The sequence below is a fragment of the Lissotriton vulgaris genome, unplaced genomic scaffold, assembly GCF_964263255.1.
Source record: "Lissotriton vulgaris unplaced genomic scaffold, aLisVul1.2 SCAFFOLD_791, whole genome shotgun sequence".
Taxonomy (NCBI): Eukaryota; Metazoa; Chordata; class Amphibia; order Caudata; family Salamandridae; genus Lissotriton; species Lissotriton vulgaris.
Window position 1 is genome coordinate 232,621 of NW_028252882.1, and position 23,229 is coordinate 255,849.

Genomic DNA, 23,229 nt, shown 5'->3' on the forward strand with positions numbered 1-23,229 from the left:
GCCACAGGTAGAAAGAGGCCAGTAGGGCATGGTTGAGTCGTGCTACCAATCCTGGTCGAAAACAGACTCCTAGCCTGCAGCTCTCTGGAAAAATGTCAGAGTGACGAATAGCCTGTCCATCGCTGACCACAAGGGTAAACATTGTGACAGATATAAAGAATGAGATAGTGATTGAGGGGACTGGATGCCATTACAACTCCTGCGTCTTCCATTTTGTATTGATTCCTAATTTTTTTTCTCCAAAAAAGGGCATTCGACAACTTTTGAAATGTTGGCAAACTCCTGATATCTGGTGCCTCTAGAAGGCTAGTCGTACAATCCCTTGTCAGGCAATGGCCTTTCTAGAAACCCTTCACCTCCCCACAGGCCACCATGCCCTCCGGAAGAGCCTTCGTGTTCTTCATTACGGCGAGGTGGAAACTCTTCATGTGTGCCGCTAACCACCAGAGCTATTGAGATCCTTGCCGCAGAGCAGCACGCCATTTTCGCCTGTTACGCTTTGGCAGGGCCAACGCTATATGCCAATCATGGACGTCAGAAGGGGGTGCAGAGGGGGAATTATGTCCAAGGCCATGCCCTTTCAAAAGCCCTGCTCTCCTTTAGTAAAGTTTATGGACAGATTTTAACTACAAACAAACCTACCATCTTCATTATTAATGAGGAAGCTTACATGGTGTTGCCATTTCATGGCGCCAAAATTGTTTTTTGGTTTTCCTTGGAGTCCATTTTTATAATACTTAAAAACGGACGCTTGTGGCACCCGTCAAAGGTGGGAAAAGCTTTAAGAGGGCCCTTCATAAAGTTTTGTCCCTCGCAAAAACCCCTGACCAGCCTGCTACCAATGAATCTGATGTGCCCTAAAATAAGCAGTCCAGCCAACACCAATAGGTCATGAAATCTTTGCTTGGGCTAACAAGTTACCCCAGCTGCATGCATCATCAGGAAATTGCAGAGGAGTCAAAGTGGACAAACCTGCAGGGTTTGCAGTCTGATTCACCTACATCCAGTAAATTATTTTATGTTGCTTCACACCCAAAACAATAATGACATGTAGACAAAAGTAACATCCCCATTGGTTTATGAGTAGTGGTGAAAATAACTCATCAGGTTGTGGGTTCAAGCACTTCATACAGCTCACAAAAGGTCAGTAAATATGGGTCTGCTTTAGAGTTTGGAAGACAGAGTGAAGGCAGTCAGGGTGGCGAATGACTTGTGTCGCCACTCTGCCTTTACTTCACCTGCCAAATTTGGAGTTCATCTCTGGCCATGGGGAGAATTGTATCAGGTTGTATCAACCACCGTCACAGCAGTTCATGGAAAGTAATTTAAAAGTTTGGTGTCTGTCATTCACAATGGACTCTTACAACAAACTTTGAAAAGTTTTTACTGTTCCAAAAACAGACTCCCACAAAGGGGGTTTGTTTTTGGAAAGTACAAAATAATGCACCCTACAACATGGGAGTTTTTTGCTGTGGTGTTAGTGTAATTGTTATTATTTTTACTGTCCCTTGCCCCCAGGATATTCTTGACAGTGACAGACAGTGATAGTGTAATTGTTATTATTTTTACTGTCCCTTGCCCCCAGGATATTCTTGACAGTGACAGACAGTGAAAAAAAACAGCCAATCACCCACTCTAAATATGTTGGACAGTCGAGAGGTAAACCTCCGGCGGCCCATACTCCTTGGACTGTCACGAGAAGGTACGAATGAGTACCCTGTGTGCCCTATGTTACTTTTTCTAAAGTAGCACCAGATTAGGAATTTACCTACATCTCTCACCAGAGAACTGGCAAAATTCCCCCTTTAAAAGAGCCCAAGGAAAACAAATCCCAGTCATTTCTCATCAGAAGAGTGACAAAGCCACCTCGAAAGAAGCCTCAATTAAGGACATTCTTTACAACTTGCACCTTGACATTGGTAAAGTTCTCCTTCAGAAGGAACCCAGAGTAGGATATTCCCTGCAACTTTCACCAGGGCAGTGACAGTTTTTCTCTAAAGGAACCAGAGGTAAGGAAATTCCCTGGGCCTCTCTCAAGGACGGGGAAAAGGGGCCAAATTTAAGGTTTGACTGACTGGTTACCCTGTCAGATACACAACAGAGGACCGTAGCTGCTAAACCCTCAGTCCTTCTCCCTCATTTCGAGATAAGCAGACCCTAAGTTTTCAGTCGAATGATCCACTATTGGCTCCATCAATGGAAAACTTCCTCAAGTGGCCTGAAAAATCAATGGCCATTGGAGAAGGACATTACATCACACACCATATTTAGAGTGGACATTGTAAAGTATTTTTTCTTCTCCATCACTACCAGGAAAAATCTGCCGCTACGGGGAAAAATGATGATCCCACACTCTTTGAGAAAACTCCTGTGGAATGGAGGTGTCAGTAGCTTTTTGCTTTACCGAAACAATCACCCACTTAGGGAGCTGGTTTCTGAAAAGCCAAAAAATGTAAAATATTTGGTGAACGGCTATCAAAAGCAACCGTGGCCTAGCACAAAAGCTTAAGGACATTGAAAGGACCAGGGCCATTTCCAAATTTGACGAAAGGTACTCCGTCAGGATGTCAGAGATAATGTTCTTCACCACCCTGAAGGATGGAATATGTCCGTCAGACTAATAATCGGGGAAATTGTTTTCTCTAGAAGGATCTTTAGTAAGGACAATGCTTGGACCTCTTCCTAGGGCATTAAATAGTTCCCTTTGAAGAAGCCCTAGTGATAAAGGTCCATGCAGGGGTCATAGACCAAGACAATCTTGGCCAGCTCTTAGCACATCAGTGATCAACTTCCCTCTAAGGGGACTCCAAGTCAGGGTATCTGTCATAACATCAACAACAACATGTCTATAATGCAAATGCTAACAACCAATATATTGACAACATTAATTAGGCATGTATCTAATATCTGTCCAAAAATATGAAAGGATTTCCCTAATGCCATTTATTAACAATTGCTACCAAATATTCCAGGTATGGAGGTGAAATATAAAAAGAATCCAGCCCTTTTATAGGGAGGAATAGTTTTACCAGTGACCTTCAAATTACTAACCGCACATATACTAATAGTTGGTAGTTAAATGTTCATTCAGTCGGCATTTGTACAGTAGACATGTTTAGTTGTAGAAATGTGACCCAAATCCAACATCAGGACATTTCCTGTTCCTGGCAGGTACCACCAGATCAAAGATGATGCCTTAACACCACCAACCCCCTAATAATACCCTCTGACATGCCCTTGGAAGAAAGTGAGGGAGATGAGAGACACTGCTCCCCTTGCACACCAAAGAATTTTCCTGGCAGTAGGTGGTAGGTTCAACTTGAAAAATTAAGAGCTTACCGCTTGGCAGACTATAACTTGAACATAATCAAAAGATATGCATATTTATATATTAGAATAACAAAAGTAAAGCTTTAAAGAGATGGACTGGAGTTACAGGTAAGGCATGTCCATGTTAATCCCAGGGGTGAGCGAGGCACTCCGTTCAGGGTGTGCTTCTCGAAGTCCGGCATCAAGCCATCTTCCATGGATGTTCGCCAGCGGGGGTTGTTGTGCCAATCTCTGCCTCCCCGGCTGGTCCCACCCTGCAGAGCTGATGGAACAGAGCTTCATTGCTTGTCCTCTGCCTTTGTTCCCTTTTTTTCCTCTCCTTTTCTCTTGGCAGCCATCAACCCAACTGAGGATCACATATTAGATGGCAATTTGGGCTTCACGCCTGATTCTAAGTCTGGACTGAAAACCACTGAGCCTTTCCGAGAGCCGGAGGATGATGCAGGCCTAGTGGTGGACACTGGGGATGGTAGAGCGGCGGCTGCGCTTGCAGGCCTACTTGGTAGAACGGATGGTCCCGAAGGCATCTGTTGAGCATAAGATGGCTGCCCTGGCACAGCGCTCGGACACAAAAGTCCAGGGACAGAGGGGGTAGACTTGTTAATGGTACTCAAAGACTCCATGGGCGCAGAAGGCATCTGTGGGGGATAATATGGCTGCCCAGGGACACCGAGGGAGGGCTTGGCTAAAATTCCTGGAACAGAGTGGGTAGACTTAGCGGTGGTGGTACTAGGCGATTCGGTACCTTGCTGGGAAAGACAACCTTCTCCCTGCTGGGCATCTTTGTTAGGCAAAGATGGTTGAGATGCTGACAGGAGGCGGCCATCTTGGGTGAGTCTCCCAAATGGCAGGCCCTGAATGCTCTTGTGTTTGACAAGGTGCTGTGGGCTGCTGCTGGAGGCTTGCTGCATCAGCAGAGAGATGTGGGACCCTGTAGCCCGGGACAGGCTGTAGTGTAGAGTTCTCCCGCTCCTGTGGCCGGAGCTCCGTTCGGCACCAGAGGGGACCCCCACTGTCTGCTGGAGAAGAGAGGTTGAGGAGGATGTGCCTCTGGATTTTGAAAGCTGTGGCTGGGAGCCCATGAGCTGTGGTTTCACCATTGTTGTTCGGTCTCCTCTTTGAGGCGGTTGACTCAAACCTGCTGAGCCCTGAGGTGGCAGTCCTATATTGGAATGTTTGCGCACTCCGCTTTCCAATGGCAGCTGGGTTTGGAGCACGGACGCGGAGGGGGAGCTGGCGACCGGCGTCTGGTGTTGCGATGGGACTCCAGAAGGAGAACTAACAGAAGAGGGTCTAGAACCAGCTAGACTGGGCTGGGACCTCCGGGCTTGGCGGGTGAGAAGGGCCGCGTCTGGGGACAGCGGGCTTGACAGGGAGGATGGCGGCAGGAAGACGTGGGCTTGAAGATTCTGCTGATGAGTTAGCGCAATGGCCACGTTAGTGGTGGCGGCTGCTGTCTGCAAAGGTGCGTGGACCAGCGGTTCCCAGATGACGGCCCTGCCGCCAGGCTCCCTGCCGACGGAGGCCATGAGTTGAAAGTGCTGTAGGTCCTGGATGTTGTGGGCCGTGTCCCTGTCATGCTTCACAATCTGCTGCACCATGTCCGTGTTCACCGAGCCCGTGCTGTTCTCCGCCCTTTTGCGCAGAAGGATAGAATTCTTCTTACCTTGAAGAGGTGATGACACAAAGAGAGGCATGTGACACAAGGTGAGGTATATAACACCAAAGGAGAAGGCATGCACCACCAGAGCATGCATTGCATGTGACACCAAGAAAAGAGGCATTTGATGGAGGGGATAGCGACAAAAGACGAGACATGTCACAGCAGAGCATGCATGTGACACCAAGAAAAGAGGCATTTGATGGAGGGGGATAGCGACAAAAGACGAGACATGTCACAGCAGAGCATGCATGTGACACCAAGAAAAGAGGCATTTGATGGAGGGGGATAGCGACAAAAGACGAGACATGTCAATGCAGAGCATGCATGTTACACAGCTGAGGTGTAGGATACTAGACGTGGTATGCAAAAGAGAGTGCCATGTGACACAGGCAGAAGCATGTGATGGAAGTTGGCATGTTCCACAGGAAGAGGCATGTGATGTGGAGGGAGGAATGTGCCACAGGAAGAGGCATGCGACTCCACAGGAGGCATTTAATGAAGGGTGATATGGGACACAATTTGGGTCTGTGACACCAGAAGATTCATGTGAACACCAGAGGAGGTATGTGACACCAGAGGAGGTATGTAACACCAGAAGAGACATGTGAACACCAAGAGGTATGTGACACCAGAGGAGGTATGTAACACCAGAAGAGACATGTGAACACCAAGAGGTATGTGACACCAGAGGAGGTATGTGACACCAGAGGAGGTATGTAACACCAGAAGAGACATGTCCTGGAGAGTGCCATGTGTCACAGGAAGAGGCATGTAATAGCAGAGCGGGCATGTGGCATAGGAGACATGTAGCTCAAGGAGGTGTGTGACACGGGAAGAGGCTTGTGATGGAGGGTTGCATGTGACACAGAAGGACACATGACACCACAGAAGGCATCTGAGAGAGTAGAGTGCACCATGTAACACGGAAAGACAAGCTACACAGTCGAGGTACATGAGAATAGGATAGGAAAGTAAACACTGGATTGATGTGAATCCATTGACAGCATGTAATACTGGGTGAGACTTGGGAAGAAAAAAAACCATGACATACAGAGAAAAGAAACACACGAGAAGACAGAGTGGATACTCAGTGCTTTAAGTGGGATGGGAAAGGTGTGTGCGTGTGTGGGGGGGGTCTCAAAAGGGGCGTGGCCTATTTAACGAAGGGTGTGGCCTAATAGAGGGGAGTACAACCCTACACAAGTTTCTGAACAGTTTTTTTCACAAGACCATAACTGAAAACTGTAAGCAAGAATACATTTAAGTTTATACAGAAACATGAGTAATCTAAGAATAGGTTTTTTTGAGTATTCAGAAGTTTTTGGCGCTCAACTTCTCACGGTAAAGTTTAGGTTAGCCTGATATTGAAGGTGCTTCTTGGACAGAGGAAAACCTTAACCTCTGTAAAGAAAAGAGGTACACAACCTCTTTTTTATTATGATTTGACACAAATCCAGAGCACACTATACGTAATTAAATATTGATCATATATACAAATATTCACTCCTTTGGGATAAATCAGCCAAATGTGTTTCTTCCACAATGTTTTTATTATCATCAGTGTTCACCTCTTGGGAATCACTGTCCTTGTTACTAAAGCCTTAGTTAGAAATAGTAAGTCTGAAAAGGAAATTTTCTGTAAAAATATACGCATTTTTAAACAGTTGCCTCCTTTTTTGGATTAATTACTACAGACTTTCACATTTCATACTGCATACAAATGGCTAACGGAGATTGTTTGAGCTACTTTTATTTATAAGTGAACTAAGCATATACCTTCACTTTCTATGGAAATATTATGTAGAAATATGCATACCTGGCAACTCACACGGTGCCACCGTGTGACACACGATATCGGCTCCCATCACACGGTCACCCGGTAAAGAGCCGATATCACACGGTGTCAGGAAAACGAGCTGTAAATAGTGGTTTTCCAGCTAATTTTCCGAGTCTTTGAACTGCCGACGTCCATTGAGGGGTGTGAAAACACCCCAGGACATCGCCACCAGCCTCTGCAAGCTTGCTTTGAGGGTGGAGGAGGGGGTTTGAGGGCAGGTGATGTTCAAAAGTGCCTCCCAGGATACTTCTCGGCACGCGGCCCCGCCCCCTTCGAGGCCCCGCCCCTCCCCACGTAGTGAGATGGTTCTTCAAGCTGGCACTGGCAGGTATGAACCGGAGATTCTCCGTAGCTGTCCTGCCTGTTTGGGTTTATGCTAAAAGTCTTAGCAGCCAAGGAAAAGTGAGAACGCATGCCCTGGACGAGAAATGAAACAAAAATCACTTGACAGATCTTTTCATCGGTTAAACGGTGTATCCCAATCATTGCAGAGGAGGAAGGGGTTTAAAAAGAATGCTTTATTCCCAGTTTTAAGACCTCTCCTTTAGTCTGATCAGCTGAAAATGTTTTAGGCACACCCTCTCTCTTCCGCTTGCTGGACAGGGCTGCTGTGTATGATGATAATGCCCCATTAGGAACTTTACATCAAACCCTCCTACAAATGTTTACTTTCTGTTTATTTTGGGCTTGAAAAATACCCAGAAGTTGGTAATACTGTCTGACCACCACTGCCACCCATCTTACCCCCTGTGGATTCTGTGGCACGCAGATTATATCTTCCAATTAGCATATATAAGAAAGGAATCTCTTTGAAATTACATAAAGCCCCTGCCCACTTAAAGCCCTGGATACACCTTATTTAAGCTTTTGGTCCACGCCCATTCAGGACGCAAACTACACCAACAGTACGATTTTGGGAAAGGCTACACCGGACATAAGGACATCAATTTGAGGTAGCTCACTGTTTTAAGAAGTTCACACCGTTGGCCAAATAGCCATTTTTTAGAGGACCCATACAGAGATTACAGTGTATCATATCTGGTGTTTGTATCGTGTATAACTGTGGTACGTAGGGGAATGTAAAGTGAGCTTTAATATTCTTGGGTAAAGATACCATGCCACCCCATTGAGGTTGTCATGGCTATGAGGTGTTCTGGGTCCTGTGTCCAAAAGCCGCATGTCTGTTCTCCAGTATCCATCATATCATCCTCAGTATTTTTGGTGACCGAGGTCACACTGATCATCTCTACAGAGGTTGCATGATCCAATAGAACAATTAAGGCAAGAAACAGAAATACCATCTGCCTTTGACTATGGTCCACTAGGACTTCATCTGCTGCTTGAACACACACACGTCCAATACATGTTGATTATATGAGGCTTGTCAATACATGTTGCTCTTGGTTGGTATGTGAGTGAGCATGTTTAAAACCATGGCAGCTGTGGATCTGACTTCAAACACTTCCAAGGCTGAAGAAGGGTCTTTATACATCAGATTTCATGAATAAAGTTGTCTTGCAGTACCTGCCCAGTGAGGTGTATTAGAAAGGGTCATTCTGTAACATGGAAATGGTTCATTTACATGTGGCAGCTGTTGAGACTGTTCATCAACATATCATACATGAACCAGTGGTTCATCACAGTCTAGCCTGCGAGGATGGGCTTGCCTGAGACCGGTTTGAACATGCCTCAGACAGGTGATGCTCTTAGGACTTAGTGTCAAGCGGGTCGTGTGGTTTGTATAATGTGAAAGACCTAATTTATAGAGCGGTCGTCATTCTTGCCCGAAAACTGTGACAATCTGTAATTAATTGGTTTCCGATTGTTCGCACTAACAGGTAATTGCCAATATAGATTTCTTTATGATTGGTATGTATTATATCATTATTTAGGTACAGATTATTTCAGCTGCCTGCTTTCACACATCCACAAACATATGACTTTGTTGGATGGGCTGCGGAATGCAATGATATTGTGCATAAGAGGATTTAGCGCTTTGTCAACAAGCCCCAGGGGAGTGTCAACGCTCAGTATACTGGGAAGGGGTTTAAATCAGGATCCAGCAACCTCTGCTGACATCTAGGATTGAGTTTGGATTAACGCAAGAAGAGATATCTTTCAGATCAGTCAATCATCCTTAGAAAGCGACAGAGCTCTTCTCCTTACAGGACTCCCTGGACTAATGGACCTTAAGAAATTGCAGAGGCTTCTTTGCCTGGTGAGCCCCCTATGTATTTGGGATCTTGCCCACCTCTACAAAGCGCAGCTGCGTAACGCACACCCGCCACCGTACTAGAGTGGAATAATGCATCATGGGAGTGAGAAAAGCATCCTTTGGACTCTTGTCTTACAACAACAATGTCTCTGGTGAACTCAGCCAAATGATATGATTTGAAACCCTAAAACGTCACTGTACAATACTGGTTTCTGTGCACACTTAGAGTAGTGCTTAGATGCAGGACTAACACCCATGCGTAGGCAGGGATAGCTAGGAATAGTGCAGGATTAGTTCGTTTTCAAGAACTCGAGTGGTGCAACTCAGTATGAACAAGGTGCTGCAGGAGGCGCTGTATTATTAAGAAATCACTGCATGCTTCTGCAGCACAGCAAGTAGGATGGCAGATGTGGCCAGTACGGCAAGTCAACATTTATTTAGATGCGATTTAACCCTGGAGCAGTAGAAACCAAGACTGGTCAAAACAAGTGTCCATGATGCCTCATTAGAGCTTTGCAGGGTGTGAGCATGCAGGCGCCTGCTCTGGTGCTATTTTAAGGAGTGACCGTCTTGGGACTCGCCCTTGCAGGCTGTGTGAAGTAACGCGAAGGCACGATGATGCGCAACAAACGATGCACAGCAACAGGCCTGGATGGTGCTCGAGCAAGAAGGGTTTTAAAATAGACAGTTGCCAATGTGTTGCCTATCTAAGCCACACCGCATGCACATGGGAAGACTCGACGTAGACTTGGGCCACAGCGCTGTGTCATGAGGCTGCCAATATTCCACCATAATAAATGCACCCTATAGCATCTACCCCAGATTTAGTTTAGTTCCTTGAGTTGGGAGCTATGAGGTCACACCTCTTGCCCAAATGAACCAGTGTCTAAACTCTATAATTCCAAATGTTATTGCCGGACAGGGTTAATTTGTCAATACCAGGCAGATTTTGGCATCTTGATGTATATAACCATTGACCAAAATATACCCTCCATCACCCGTTCTAGGCGATAGTGGTTTATTGCGTATTCCCCAAATAAAGTCATCACTGGCATATACCACAGGGCTGTGGACTATGGATGGAGGCTTGGTCCAAACAGGTCAGGGATCACTGGTCGGCCATGGTCCATACTTGGCATGGTTAGTGGCATGGGATATTTCAAGGGGACAGGACTTCAACATACAATGCAGGTTTCATTTATGTATAAGAGAGGCGTGCTCATGAATTGGAAGACAAGAAGGGTGAAAGATGGGACTGGTGATGGGTTGCATTCTTGGATGTACACCAAAAAGAGATAAAGCATTCTAGACAATGCGAAATTGAATTATTCACATTGATGTTGTGAAGTGACTTTGTTTGATGGGCAGTTTCCTGTTGTTACCCTCTGATTTATTAATGAAATTCATGCAACAAGATGAGAAAGCGATGCTACTGCCCTATCAGCTTCTCATTTCACTTTCATTGAGATGGTGGCCAAAGACCGTGTAATACCTTTTTTACTGTGCAGAGTCCAGGAAATTGACTCAGCGTGAGGAAATACGCCATGAAGTGTTAGTAAATCTGAGCCTCATCAGTGAAACTGAGATTCTCCTTACCTATTCGGTCCAGCCGGTCCATGGCCACCGTTTCAAAAGCACGCCTCATCATGGGGTACTCCTCCAGCACTTCATTGAAGTTGTCCACAGAGAGGGAGTAGAGGCGGCAGTAGGTGTCCGCCCGCACGCTAGCCGTCCGCCTTCCCCGGGTCAAGAGGCAGATCTCTGTGTGGAAATATACCCAAAAAATTGTGTTGCTTTTCATGTTTACTTTTTTACTTACACTTTTCAGCAGGCATTCTCTTTGCTAACCTAGAGCTTTCTACTCGACACATTTTGTCCACCAAACACCCTGCTCCTAATTTTGTACTCCAAACATGTTTTGTTATTAAGAGGAAATTAAAAAATTACCCAAAACGACCTTCACATATTTGTTCCAAATTGGGGAGAAATAGTTTGCTTTAGCCCCATAAAAAGTTGGCAAACTTTGGCACGTAAGGAAAGTATTTATAAGACCCATTTCTTTCACACTTCTTTATTCAACATAATACTGACTGTGAACGGTACATGATTTCAATGACAGAACCTCCAAAAACAATTGTGACTCTCCGGGCCAGGCCTTGCTCGGATAATGCCCTGGGCGAAACCAAATGTGGTGTTCTTTTTGGTCCTCTCACTGCTCCCCTCTAGGTTGCTGCTGCTGCTGGTGATCCCAGTGGGGTGCCTCTCTTTGGGCTATAGATCAGATCCTGGTTGATTATTTCAGAGAAGAAACGGCCTCTGAACACACATTTTCCCTCCTTTTCCTCATCTGAGTGACCCATGCCATATCAAGCTCCTGCTGATCAGGGCCAATTGGAAGGTGAGAAGCCAGGTGAGAGGGTGGCCAGAGAGAGCTGGGGTGAAGTGAGAGATGGCAAGAGGCGAGATGTGAGGGACAAGAAAGTGGGACGAGTAGGAAGTGAAACGGGGAAACTGGAACTCGTTTATGGAAAAACAGAAGAAAGTCAACTGGCATGGGTGGGTAAATTGAATAAATTAGTTCATTAGGTTAGTTCCTTATGTGCCAAACTGAATAGGTGCTCTGGACCTGGGCCCAGAGCTCATGCCCAACTCTGGCCCTGGTGACACTATCAGTACCAGTCTATTGTACTTATGGCTTCATTCATTTCACAAACTAGGGTCAACCATAACAACAGCAATCACAATTATAAGTTCAACATGAAGTATATTATAGTATATTTAAAAGACCTGCAAACTGTATGGATTCCAGAGGGAACAGTTGGCTTAGTAATCTTTAATTCCATTTTGGTATTTGTGCCTGAAGAATTTGCGTCTTCTCCCATCATTTAATATAGTAAAATGAGGGATTATAATTGCCCCATAAAATCAAAAATACCATGCTTAATTCACTTTTGGCATCCTCCAACAATTACTATTGTGTTATTTTGGAGTTTAAGCTAGTTGGAGTAGAGATGCTTTCTTCTTGTCCAGATGAAGACCCCATTTTCAATTAGAATTGAGAGTCGAAACAAGTTTGAGCAATGGTTTTGTCTCAAAATAGAATCTATAAAACACCCACAATGAGTTACCAGACCGTTGCCATGTTTAATATGAAATAGCAGTATGTTCTTTTAATTTTGCTAGTTGTATTACACTTTTTGTTACTACTCTCACAACACATGTACCCTGCACTGACTTTCACATGAAGCAACTTTCTGAATGTTTTTTGATTGTTTAAGTATTCTGTAAAATACTTCATGTCCAACCTAAACAATGAGTGTTGTTGTTAGGATTAATCCATTTTGCTAGCATTATTGTATCATTAATTGGTAAAATAATCTAGATAAAACCATAAGAACAGTTGTTTGTGCAACTAGATAATAAAACCCTTATTCCTTGGTCAAGCCATAATATCACTGCCTGGTTTAAAGGTTTGGGTTGCAACTTCATTTACCTCATGAAGTTGAAAACAGCAAAGTTTGATAGGTGCACACAAATATCTATCACAGGAAAGGTTTGGTAAAAAATATAGGCGACCCAGTAAAGCCTCTGTTTCTATTGCCATTTCTCCTTCATCACAAGTATGGAAGCCTCTGCTTTTTCTGCTAACCTCATACTATCAATATGCCAAAATAATCTCAAACATATCTGCTTTTAAACCATTTATCCAACTTTCCAAGACCTTCTGTTGTCATAGTTCATATTTTCTATGCTTTCTCATATTTGCACATGTTCATATTTTTGCATAGTGCTATGGAGTTTTAAAGTCCATATTTGTTGTTTTTTCAGGACTGAATGCACGCGCTTACGTTATCTAGTCTATCTTACAATGTTGCCGTATACATTCTTGGAGTTCTCGAATGTGACCCACCTCCAAAGTAGGATCCATCAGACAGCTTGGTCTCCTTGTTGCCTTTGGTGAGGATACTGACCACACCATGCTGGATGAAGTACATCTTCTTCCCGACGGTCCCCTCTCGGATGATGTAGTCAGCCGGCTGGAAGACCTCAAACCGTAGCTTGGTTAACATGGCTGTCACAAAGTTTGGATCTGCATTGGCGAACAGTGGCATGTTAGCCACCAGGTTCCGGCAGTTGAAGTTGACAATTTCCTAATGGGAATAGAAAAGTGTCTGTCAGTGGTCACGGTCATTCCTCTTCGACAGTGTGGCCTTCTAGATCCCGACTAACCTATAAGAAACTTGAAAGAATTTCTAACAGATATATGCCTCTGGGAACCTCTGGCCATATAGTTACTTAACAGAAGTGTCTACAGTCATCCTGAAAGGGAGCTTAGAAACTGCCATTTTTTGTGGCATACTGTGACTCTGCTAAAGGACTATCTTTCACTCTGCTGCCAGACACAGACTTAGGGTTTACTTAGCACACCTGTAGAAGCTGATTTTTAGTGGGAAAATTCTCCTTTTTGTCTGTTTTATGAAAGGTAATGATCTAAGCTACCCTGCTGTGCTACATATAGCACATGGGATAGACTATGCATCATTTTAAGCCTTCTGGGCGTAGTATTTGCTTAGATCTTTAACTCAAAGGCATGGTAGTGACTGAAACATCCCACTTTGTCTCCTCCTCTGCTAGAGTTTGGAACAATGTGATCCGTCTCCTTGCTGTAATTCGTTTGACTGAACAGTCTCTTTGCCCTTCAGTAACTGTGACACAACATTTGTAAAGCGCATGTTTACCCTTTAGTTCATCTTGACAGTAACCCAACAAAGTAGTACTCATTTTATCAACCTCAGAGAAATGAAAGGCTGAGTATACTGCCTGGAATTTGAACCTGTGAGTACGTAGCGGACGCATTATTCCTCGGAGACACAAAACCAGGCAAAGGCCAACCACACACATTTTGCCTCCTAAGTCTGCCAGCGGGTTACATCTCTGGTCCTGTCCTGCATTCTCAGGAACACACCTCTTAGTCACCTACCTCCTTTAATGGTTCACTCAGCTCCCCAAGAATATTTTCTTCATCAAACATCTTGCCCTGGTACCGGTGTTCATAGTATTCATGGATCCGCTGGCGGGTGTCGGCAGGCAGCTTGTGGAATGACATATACTGCTCCACTTGTTTGTACTGAAAGAGAAAGGAGTTCATAGTGTACATGTAATGACACAATTCTATAAGTACATCTTTATAACTGGGATAGCTCACTTCCAGGTGACATTAACTTTTACAGGCCAGGGCCTGTGGGAGTCAGAATATTGCGTTACGGAAGACCGAAATGCATCCTAGAGGAGAAGAAGGTAACAATAAGATGTATAAGAGGCATATTCACCCTTGGTTCTAATGACACTAAAATACCAGATTTCTATTGCTACCTATCACAATGGTGGTCACTTTATTGACCTCAGAAGCATGAAAGGCTGAGTGGATTAACTGCAATTTAAACATGTGACCATGAGGTTAAACACAAGGTCATAGAATGGATGCATTAGTCCTGAACCACCACTTGAATATATACCTCCTGGTTCTATGTTAGACAATTTAAACAATAGAATATATGCGCTGAATCCACCCATACTCTACTGATCCACATCCTCTCTACCTGATCAGATCTCCACCACAAGACGACATCTCTACTTCTAATCCACATTTCAACTTCCGGACCATGTACATACAAATCTAGACCTCTTCTAAGAGACTAGCTACCTCTGCCTCCGACTCTTTGACTTATCTCCGCATTTAATGCAGCTCTTCTGCTAAAAGAATTCTCTCCTAGATCCAATCTACACCACTAGACCACATCTATACCTGCATGTCTCCTCTCTAGACCAGGTATATATGCATCTATTCTAGACCATATCTAAGTCACTAGACTATCTACCTCTCCAACATTAGGACACGTATCCATCCCTAAAATCAATATCTACTACTATAGAAAGTCTCTTCTAGATCGAATCTTCACAACTAGACTATGGGCCTGATTAGGACTTTGGGGGTGTGGAAGCAGGGGCACCACCACACTCCCACACCGCCATAGCTGTGTGAGCACCGCCCGCCATATTACGAGTTTTCCCTTGTCTGGCGGTTGTTTCTTTGGCAGTCCCACGTCGGTGCCTCTGAAAATGGCCACAGCAATAGGAGCATCAAAGGCAGTTCCAGCACAGCATGGACTCTGCAATCCATACCGTGCAGGAACTGGTGTGCATGTACGCAGGGGGCACAACATGTCCCCACCCTGCATGCACCCCATGGCACTAAGGCAACAACGGGCCCTGTAGGGCCCCTTTGTCTCCTCTCGACCATAGTTTTAACGGCTGGCTCACTGCCATGAAAACCGTGGCCGAAAGGAAACTCGTAATATGCTTCGTAGTGCCGCAGCGGCACAGCAAACCATATTGTGGACCCAAGACAATCCGCAATACCACCAGGGATCTCTGATCCCAGGTGGTTGCAGCGGTCCCATGGCGGTCCGACCGTCCAACTTGTAATAAGGCTGTCAGACCGCCAATTGGGTGGTGATTGCGCCGCCACTGTGGCGGTCCATCAGATAATTAGGCCCTGAGTCTAGACTACATCTCCACAGCTGCCCCATAACTCCTTGAACAGTGTCCCACCCATGACCATTTCTCTTCCACTTCACTGCAGCATGTCTCATCCTGACCACTTCTATACTTTACATCTCATCCACATCTCCTAAAATGTACCACAACTCGGTCACTGATTCATACCTCCAGTAGATTACATTTCCCCCATGAGGCCACAAACTGCTGTAACTAGAGGATATCGGTGCCCCTAGCTTATATACCCTCTGTTAGCCCCATGGCCACCACCAGAGGGTATCTTTGGAGAATCCTTGGAGAGCAGAGAAGACTCTCTAGGGTGGGACTGGAACTTGCAAGATCCTGACCACTATACATGTGATTTGTGACCTTTCTTTGGTGGGTACCACAAATCCAAAGACGGCCAAACTCAGTTGACTAAATCAATGGTATGTGCGATCAAAAGGTAGAAATACCGAGTGCGGAATGTGTGATAGTGATGGAAAGACAGAGTTAGGAGGCTTGGGAGCTACCAGACCATAATATCTGGCACATTCATTAGTTCTAGAACATTTCTGCTCACCTTCTCCTGATACTGGCGACGTGAGGAGTCCAGTGACTGTATTAGCGCTGTAGCGTGGCCAATGAACATGGCATAGCAGGTGGCACCAACGATCATGCTGAGCATAGTGAGCCAGACGTCGGTCATGCCCTCCGGGGCCTGCTGTCCGTATCCAATACACAGCATGTGGCTCATAGCCTTGAAGAGGGCGTGAGAGTACTGCTTCCCCCAGGATTCATTCTGCAGCAGACAAAGAGATCAGAGGAGACGAAGGGAGAAGAAGTAAAAAATACATGTGCACAATGAAGGTTGGGAGAGCCGGGCCAACGCTCTCCCCACATTATGGGCCCGATTCACTAACGTACTTATGCATAGTAAAGGTACGAGTGCGGAGTCTCTAAAGTCATGGTGGAATTTCTGCACTTGGGGCGGAATCTTCGCAAGGCGCACGCTCTGCAGTGCGGAGATTCCGCCCTGAGTTGGAGATTCCACCACGAGTGCAGAGACTCCACATTCGTAATCTTAATAAATCAGGTCCTATAAATACCTTTGAGAATCAGGTCCTATGTGCACTAAAAAGAATACAGTCTTCAATATAGTCTTATTTATTGAAGACCACAATCGCAGTAGCACTGAAGAAGTCCGCAACACTTAACCGTTGGAGATCTCATGTATCTGAGAACCAACAAAGACTATGTTTATTTGACACATCCAGGGTCTGCGGCCCAAAGGGAATGCAAACCGCACTGCCTGTCCTATTTCCAAACCCTATCTCAACACCAGTCGTAACCCAAATACTCTATGGTATTTGCCCAAGAACAGCTTTTAAAGGGCCAACAAAAGGATCAACTGCATTATCTTAGTTTCTATGGCCATCTGTACAGTACCACAATGCTCATCACCGAACTCAACTGGAACATCATGCACCTGATACACCTAAGATGTGCGAGACACACAATATTGTGGTAAAAATAGAGACAACCAAAACATTGTGATGCTAAATATATATAGATAAGTGTATGTTTACTATTCCTTACTCCCATACACTTACCATGAAGATGTATACACATACATATATACATAGAAACATATAGAAATATCATCAATGTACATAAATGTGGAGTTAAGTATGTGATTTCTCTTCCTTCTCTCCCTTTGCATTCTCACCTTTAAGTTTGGGACTCTTCTTTTCCACTCTGTGGATGCTGATGGTCTCTCAGCGCTGCCTCTAATTTATCTTCAAATCGTCTGGTTCCTGCACTACACTCAACGCCACCCTTTATTTTACACTTTAAACAAGACTAAAGTAAATGAACAAATGGCATAATCTGAATAGATTGGGCTTAAAACAGTTGGAATTTGGAGCTCGGAACCCTCCTAATTGTTCACAAGTCTTTGTGGCAACCGCGCCTCAGCAGGGCTGGGTCAGAGGGAGCCAAATGCCATGTTTAACAAGGCTAGGAGGGTCATGGCACAGATGGCACACAAAGGGATGGGCAGAATGTGCAATCTTAGCCGTCTTTAAATATGCTGGTCCATATTCATCTCTATCTCTTCTTACCTTGAATGTGCCATTACAGACAGACAACATCTATAGGCAAATTCGTTTCGACCTAGCCCCAAAAGTGAATGTCCATTACAAACTGCAAGGCCACGCCCCCTCTGAAAAGAATCTGTTACAGGCCAGGCTGTTCTATCTTTAAAATGCTATTATGTCAGGGCAGAGCATGTGACATGTAAGGCCAGAGACTGTGAAAGGATGGCATGGCTGGGTCAGGGCCAGACACATGTCATGCTTGCCTTTTCTGCCTGAGAGACCTCTAGGGGGGATGTAAGGCCAGTCACAGGCTGTCCTTGTCTGCTTCTGAAATGCTGGCAGAGCTAAGGTAGAATAGAATTTTCCAAACTTCATGCTCGCATTGCCTCTGGTGCTCCAGTCGGGCTGGGGTAGTGTCACACAGCTTGCCTCGTCACTCCTCACCAGGGACCTGAAGAAATATGACCACCTCTTTCTTACCCTTGTGGAACTCCAGTGGCTTCCCTTCCCTTACTGGCCCTCACCATCTTCAAAACCAGCTGAATCATCAACAAACCATCACAGCCAGCACCCACGCTTATCTGACTAATGTCCCTACCATCTCCGGTGGGCTTTGCACACCCTCGGCCAGGGCACCATCAGACTGGAGACAAAGAAACACAAAACAAGGAAATAGAAGGCAACAGGCCTTTTCCCTCTAGACAACCAGGATCAGAAAAGGCGTCGCCATATCCATCAGAACTGCCACAGCCCTGCTCCAATCACGGAAAGAGCTGAAGACACACCTCTTTGAAGAACACTACATCATGATGCAGCAACAGCCACCGTCTCCCCTCAGAGCGCAACTATCTTCCAATCTCTTGTTGACTGCATCTTTGCTTTTGACTCAGTAAATCTATCTGCTGCCCTTTGGCTGCATTTTTTGTTCGTCAAATACCAAATGCAATCATACATAAAGTCTAGTGCCTGCCTGTCAGTGTCCTATTTGGGTAGCCAAGGGTAGGTACTCCTCCCCGCTGGGTTGCACTTTGCTACCACTTGACCAGCTCTTGCCCACCTGTTCCCATGGTCATATAAACAGCAGTAAGAACAGAAAATAAACACAGCGCTCAAAGTTCTGTTTCGTTTGTAATTTCCACACCTAGCCCTTCACCGGCCTCTCACCAGCATCTCCAAGGCTGTTGATAGTCTAATAGAGAGCAAGGAGTTAACCTGTGTTCTAATCGAGGGTCAAAGGCCGTGTGATGTCACTTCCGCTACCCCTAGCATTTTGATGTATCCATGTGCATGTTGTATCCGCTCTTGAGTCATTTAGACTAAGCTAGGAATGGAGAAGTGTGGCTCACTGGTTAGAGGAGGCAGACCTGGAAGCAGAGGTCAGCCCGGGACCAGGGTTCAATTCCCGGCTCGGCGGGGTCTTGAGTCCTAAAATGTCCATGGACTTGACAATTCTTGCTCCGGTGCCTACTCGATTCACGGGTTCACACTCTGCGACTCTGGGCTATAGCTTGCTTAATCTCCACAACGGCCCCTCGCGGCGGGATGCCTGGCTTTCACCTTGCGGATACCCTGCCGGGGCCTCTCACAGGGGAATACCAGGACGGGTTCCCTAAGCAAGCGCTTAGATACCGGGTCGGTGATTTGCGCTATATAAATTCCTGTACATTTACATTTTCATTAGGAGTCGACAAGCTACCCGTTTTCCCACAGGTGCATATAAGATCTTGGTCACTTCATATTTCGCTGTCTGGAAAGCAGATAATATAATGTAATTCTCAGCGCATTGCGGTTATTGTGCCAGGCAAAGCATTTCCACCCCGGGCACTGCCACGTGGCCCGGCCCTGCGCTTATATTTTCCACTTCGAGCAATGTTAGAAGAAACTCTGCAGTGAAGGCAGAAACAACTCGATGCTGCGCTGCAAACCCAAGGGACATTTCCAGGAAAAAGTCCCTGAATAAATGCTGTCAAAGAGGATGCGGAACACACGCCCGTGCAGGCGACAGAGAAGAAAGCAAAGGCAGGGACGGTGCTCGAGACGACGGGGGAGAGAGAGGCAGACAGGTATAGATGTGTGGAGCAGATAAGCAGCCAGACGGAAGGCTCTCGCCTAAGGCAACACAAATCAGTAATGTTTCTTCTTTCATTTTGAAAACTGACACACAGCTGGACTGTCATACAAGAAAATGTGGAGTTTCTTCACAAGTCTTACATGCCTGATATCCTGAAATGGTTTGAGCAGGGTCAGGGACATATCACATGTCTGTACGCTAACTACACTAGCCTTTCATAGACAGTCAGTCACTGTCCAGGGTCACCCGCCTCTGAAAGTCTGTGGTGCTGGGCACCATCAGATGGCAGACTCACCCGCCTCTGAAAGTTCTGTGGTGCCGGGTGCCATCAGATGGTATGCTCACCCGCCTCTGAAAGTACTGTGGTGCCGGGTGCCATCAGATGGTATGCTCACCCGCCTCTGAAAGTATTGTGGTGCTGGGTGCCATCAGATGGCAGGCTCACCAGCTGCTAAAAGTCTGTGGTGCCAGACATCATCAGATGGCAGGCTCATCCGCCTATGAAAGTCCTCTGGTGCTGGGCACCATCAGATGGCAGGCTCATCTGCCTATGAAAGTCCTCTGGTGCTGGGCACCATCAGATGGCAGGCTCACACGCCTCTGAAAGTCTGTGGTGCCGAGCATTATTAGATGGCAGGCTCACCCGCATCTGAAAGTCCTGTGGTGCTGGGCACCATCAGATGGCAGGCTCGCCCGCCTCTGAAAGTCCTGTGGTGCTGGGTACCATCAGGTGGCAGGCTCGCCCGCCTCTCAATGTCCCGTGGTGCTGGGCACCATCAGATGGCAGGCTCGCCTGCTTCTGAAAGGCGTTAGCAGAGTCAGTCTTGTCAAATGATGCTGCAAGAACTGTAACCACAATCCCCTTCGATAATTACCAGCATGCTGAGGTCACTGAGGAATCCAATTTCAATATAGCTGCCACTTTGAGAAGTACAAAGGGTATGGTAAAAACAACTGCTTAGCAATAACGTGCTACACGTCACAAAGGAATCTCCGTCAAGGTCAACTAGCAGGGTCGACTTTTTTGTTTTGTAGTTCTATATAGCACGTACTCGACCTGAAGTTACTTGAGCACTTTACAAAAGTACCAGTTAGATAACATAAGTTCACTGTTTTCTTTTTTGGGGATACGGAGATTAAGTGATTTTCACAGAATCACAGGATGTTGAGCCGATACCAAGGCTGAAACATGGTTCCTCATTTCCAAAGTCAGCAACTCTGGCCTTGTCGCTACATCTTCTCCCCACCCCCTCTTTTCTAAAACTGTTCATTTCAAAGACAGGCTCTTTATGCTGGAAGAGCTCCTGGAGCTTTACCGAGGCATTGAAGACCAAATGACAAATAGTCAAAAGTACTTATCAGTGAAAAGTCTGTCCTGGCACTCTGTAGCACAGAAAATAAGCTAAAAGGAGCCAGACAAGCTTGAGAGGGCTGATTTTAGGGTCTCCCCTATAGTTGTTGACCGTAAACTGAAACAGGCTGGTGAAGTGCATATCTGTGTCAACCTACGGGAAAGAAGCACTGCTACTTACATTTGCAATGGCAATCTCTAAACTACATAATGCAGAGCGCTCAAGTTTCTCATGACCTTTTCTGAGAAGCTCATCGAATCCAAGTTGTTTCTTTACATTCAGTGACTTATAGTGTAGACTTTACAATGGGATTGAAAAAACATAATTACTAGAAAGTATAGAAAATACTTTGGAATGGACTTAAAATAACTGAAATAATGCGGGAAAAGAAACTCCTAGGAGAACTTGAATACACCTTGCTGGTAGTCGCAGAAAATGAGACAGACTTTATTGTAAGACTGAGAACCTGTAAAGCCCTGAGAGGGATGTCACAGGAGACTTGTGGATTTGAGACAGAGATTGGTTGATGCTGGACTTGACATAAGTGTTCTAAGAGGTTCTGAGCAAACGTCTTATTTCCACATGATTGTCTTGTTAAAGACATCATAGAGAGATGCAGCAGGACCTGTGAAAGACATTATGACTTCATGAGAGGTCAAAGACGGGAAAATAGCAGGCATGATTCTTGTAGCCCTGTCTGGAGTAAAATGTCAAACACACAAAAGGTGATGGGAGGAATGCTTGCAATTTGTCTAACCACTGGCAATAGCTAAGGGAAGCATTCTCAAAGGAGCTGCAGTTGAAACCCATAGACCGACTCTTAACATCCGATATATATATATATACATACAATTTTAATTTCTTTACCGCTTTTCCATATTATGTAAGAATTTTAGAAAATGAATCAAACATCAAATGCAAAGTAGGCCTTTATGATTAAGAAATATTTTAATTTCTATTTTCAAGAGCACAGTAAGGATTTAAATACTCCTACCTTAACAAAGTACTATAGTACTGTCCACAAATAGTGTTAAAGATAAACGTTCTCTGTGTTTGTAAAGAAAACAACACATATGGGATCTAGCTCAGCAATATACAACACTTGGAAACGGATTAGTAGTTAACAAACCTGGGGTGTGGTTCACAGACACACAGAGTTTGATGATCCGGCTTTGCGGTTCTTCAGGTACAAACTGGGGAAGCAAAGTTTTTCAGAGATGTAGGGGAAAGAAGAGCTCAGCCGGTGCGTGCTAAGAAGGCGTTGAGCTAAAGGAGAAGGGTGGCGTGCAAAGGAAGGAATCCATGCGTTTGCAGATGGGCATTGCAGAGATGTGCCAAAGTAGACAGGTGCCAGAAACAAAAGGGTCCATTTGCAGTCCATTGCAGTCCATTTGCAGTCTGCACATTCTAAAATAGAATGTGCAGACTGTAAGGAGAACTCTTTGCCAAAACGGTATACCCACCTGATCAAAGGTGGACTGCTGGCCTTGGTCACTATCTCGAGAATTCCTGACAGGGTAGTGTCTCTGAAAAGCTGTCAGCGCTGGGGAAGTGTTCGTTTGCCTTACACTCCGCTTGTGAATGACGATATTATAATGGTAGAGGGTCGCAATATTATGGTCATATATCGATCCGCATCAAAATCGAATCCACATTATCGCCTACCATTACAATTTCATGTTAAGTTGATACGGCGTTAAGAACGGTAAATCTATCATTCCTAGATATACCTACCTTGATGATATAGTGGTAGCCGATATTGCAGAGTCAATATTTGTTGTTGATATTCTAGACCATGATATTGTGACATACAACCAGCTTCAGCACTGTTGCCTTTTTAAAGTCATCCGTCTGTCAGTAAATCTCACATTCCCTCTACAGGCCAGTCCACATTTGGATGAGATCTGTGTTATTAAAGGTTGTCATTCCAATGCAGAGGTTCCAGACATGCAGTTCAGAAAAACAGGGTGTTAAGATAGGTTCAAACGTTGAGGGTCTTCAAAAACAGTTCTGCCGCGCATGCTCCCGAAGCTTTGTGCACTTAGCAAGCTTCTTAAATCGATTGATCATGCACGCAATCCAAATCAGGCACCTTTAAAACCCAAAAGAGAAGGCTTCTAAATCT

General features: G+C 45.2%; 1 protein-coding gene across 1 annotated transcript in view; it reads right to left on the reverse strand.

The window, feature by feature from the left end:
- Positions 1-248: 248 nt before the first annotated feature.
- Positions 249-23,229, reverse strand: part of LOC147661226 (potassium/sodium hyperpolarization-activated cyclic nucleotide-gated channel 3-like) — a 152,848-nt gene continuing 129,867 nt past the window's right edge. Inside the window, exons 4-8 of the mRNA XM_086951223.1 lie at positions 16,166-16,384; positions 14,027-14,173; positions 12,956-13,196; positions 10,642-10,806; positions 249-4,996 (exon numbers count right to left, since the gene is read on the reverse strand). Of these exons, the coding sequence (XP_086807349.1) occupies positions 3,684-4,996; positions 10,642-10,806; positions 12,956-13,196; positions 14,027-14,173; positions 16,166-16,384 (2,085 nt within the window). The 3' untranslated portion in view covers positions 249-3,683. The remainder of the gene's footprint in view (positions 4,997-10,641; positions 10,807-12,955; positions 13,197-14,026; positions 14,174-16,165; positions 16,385-23,229) is intronic.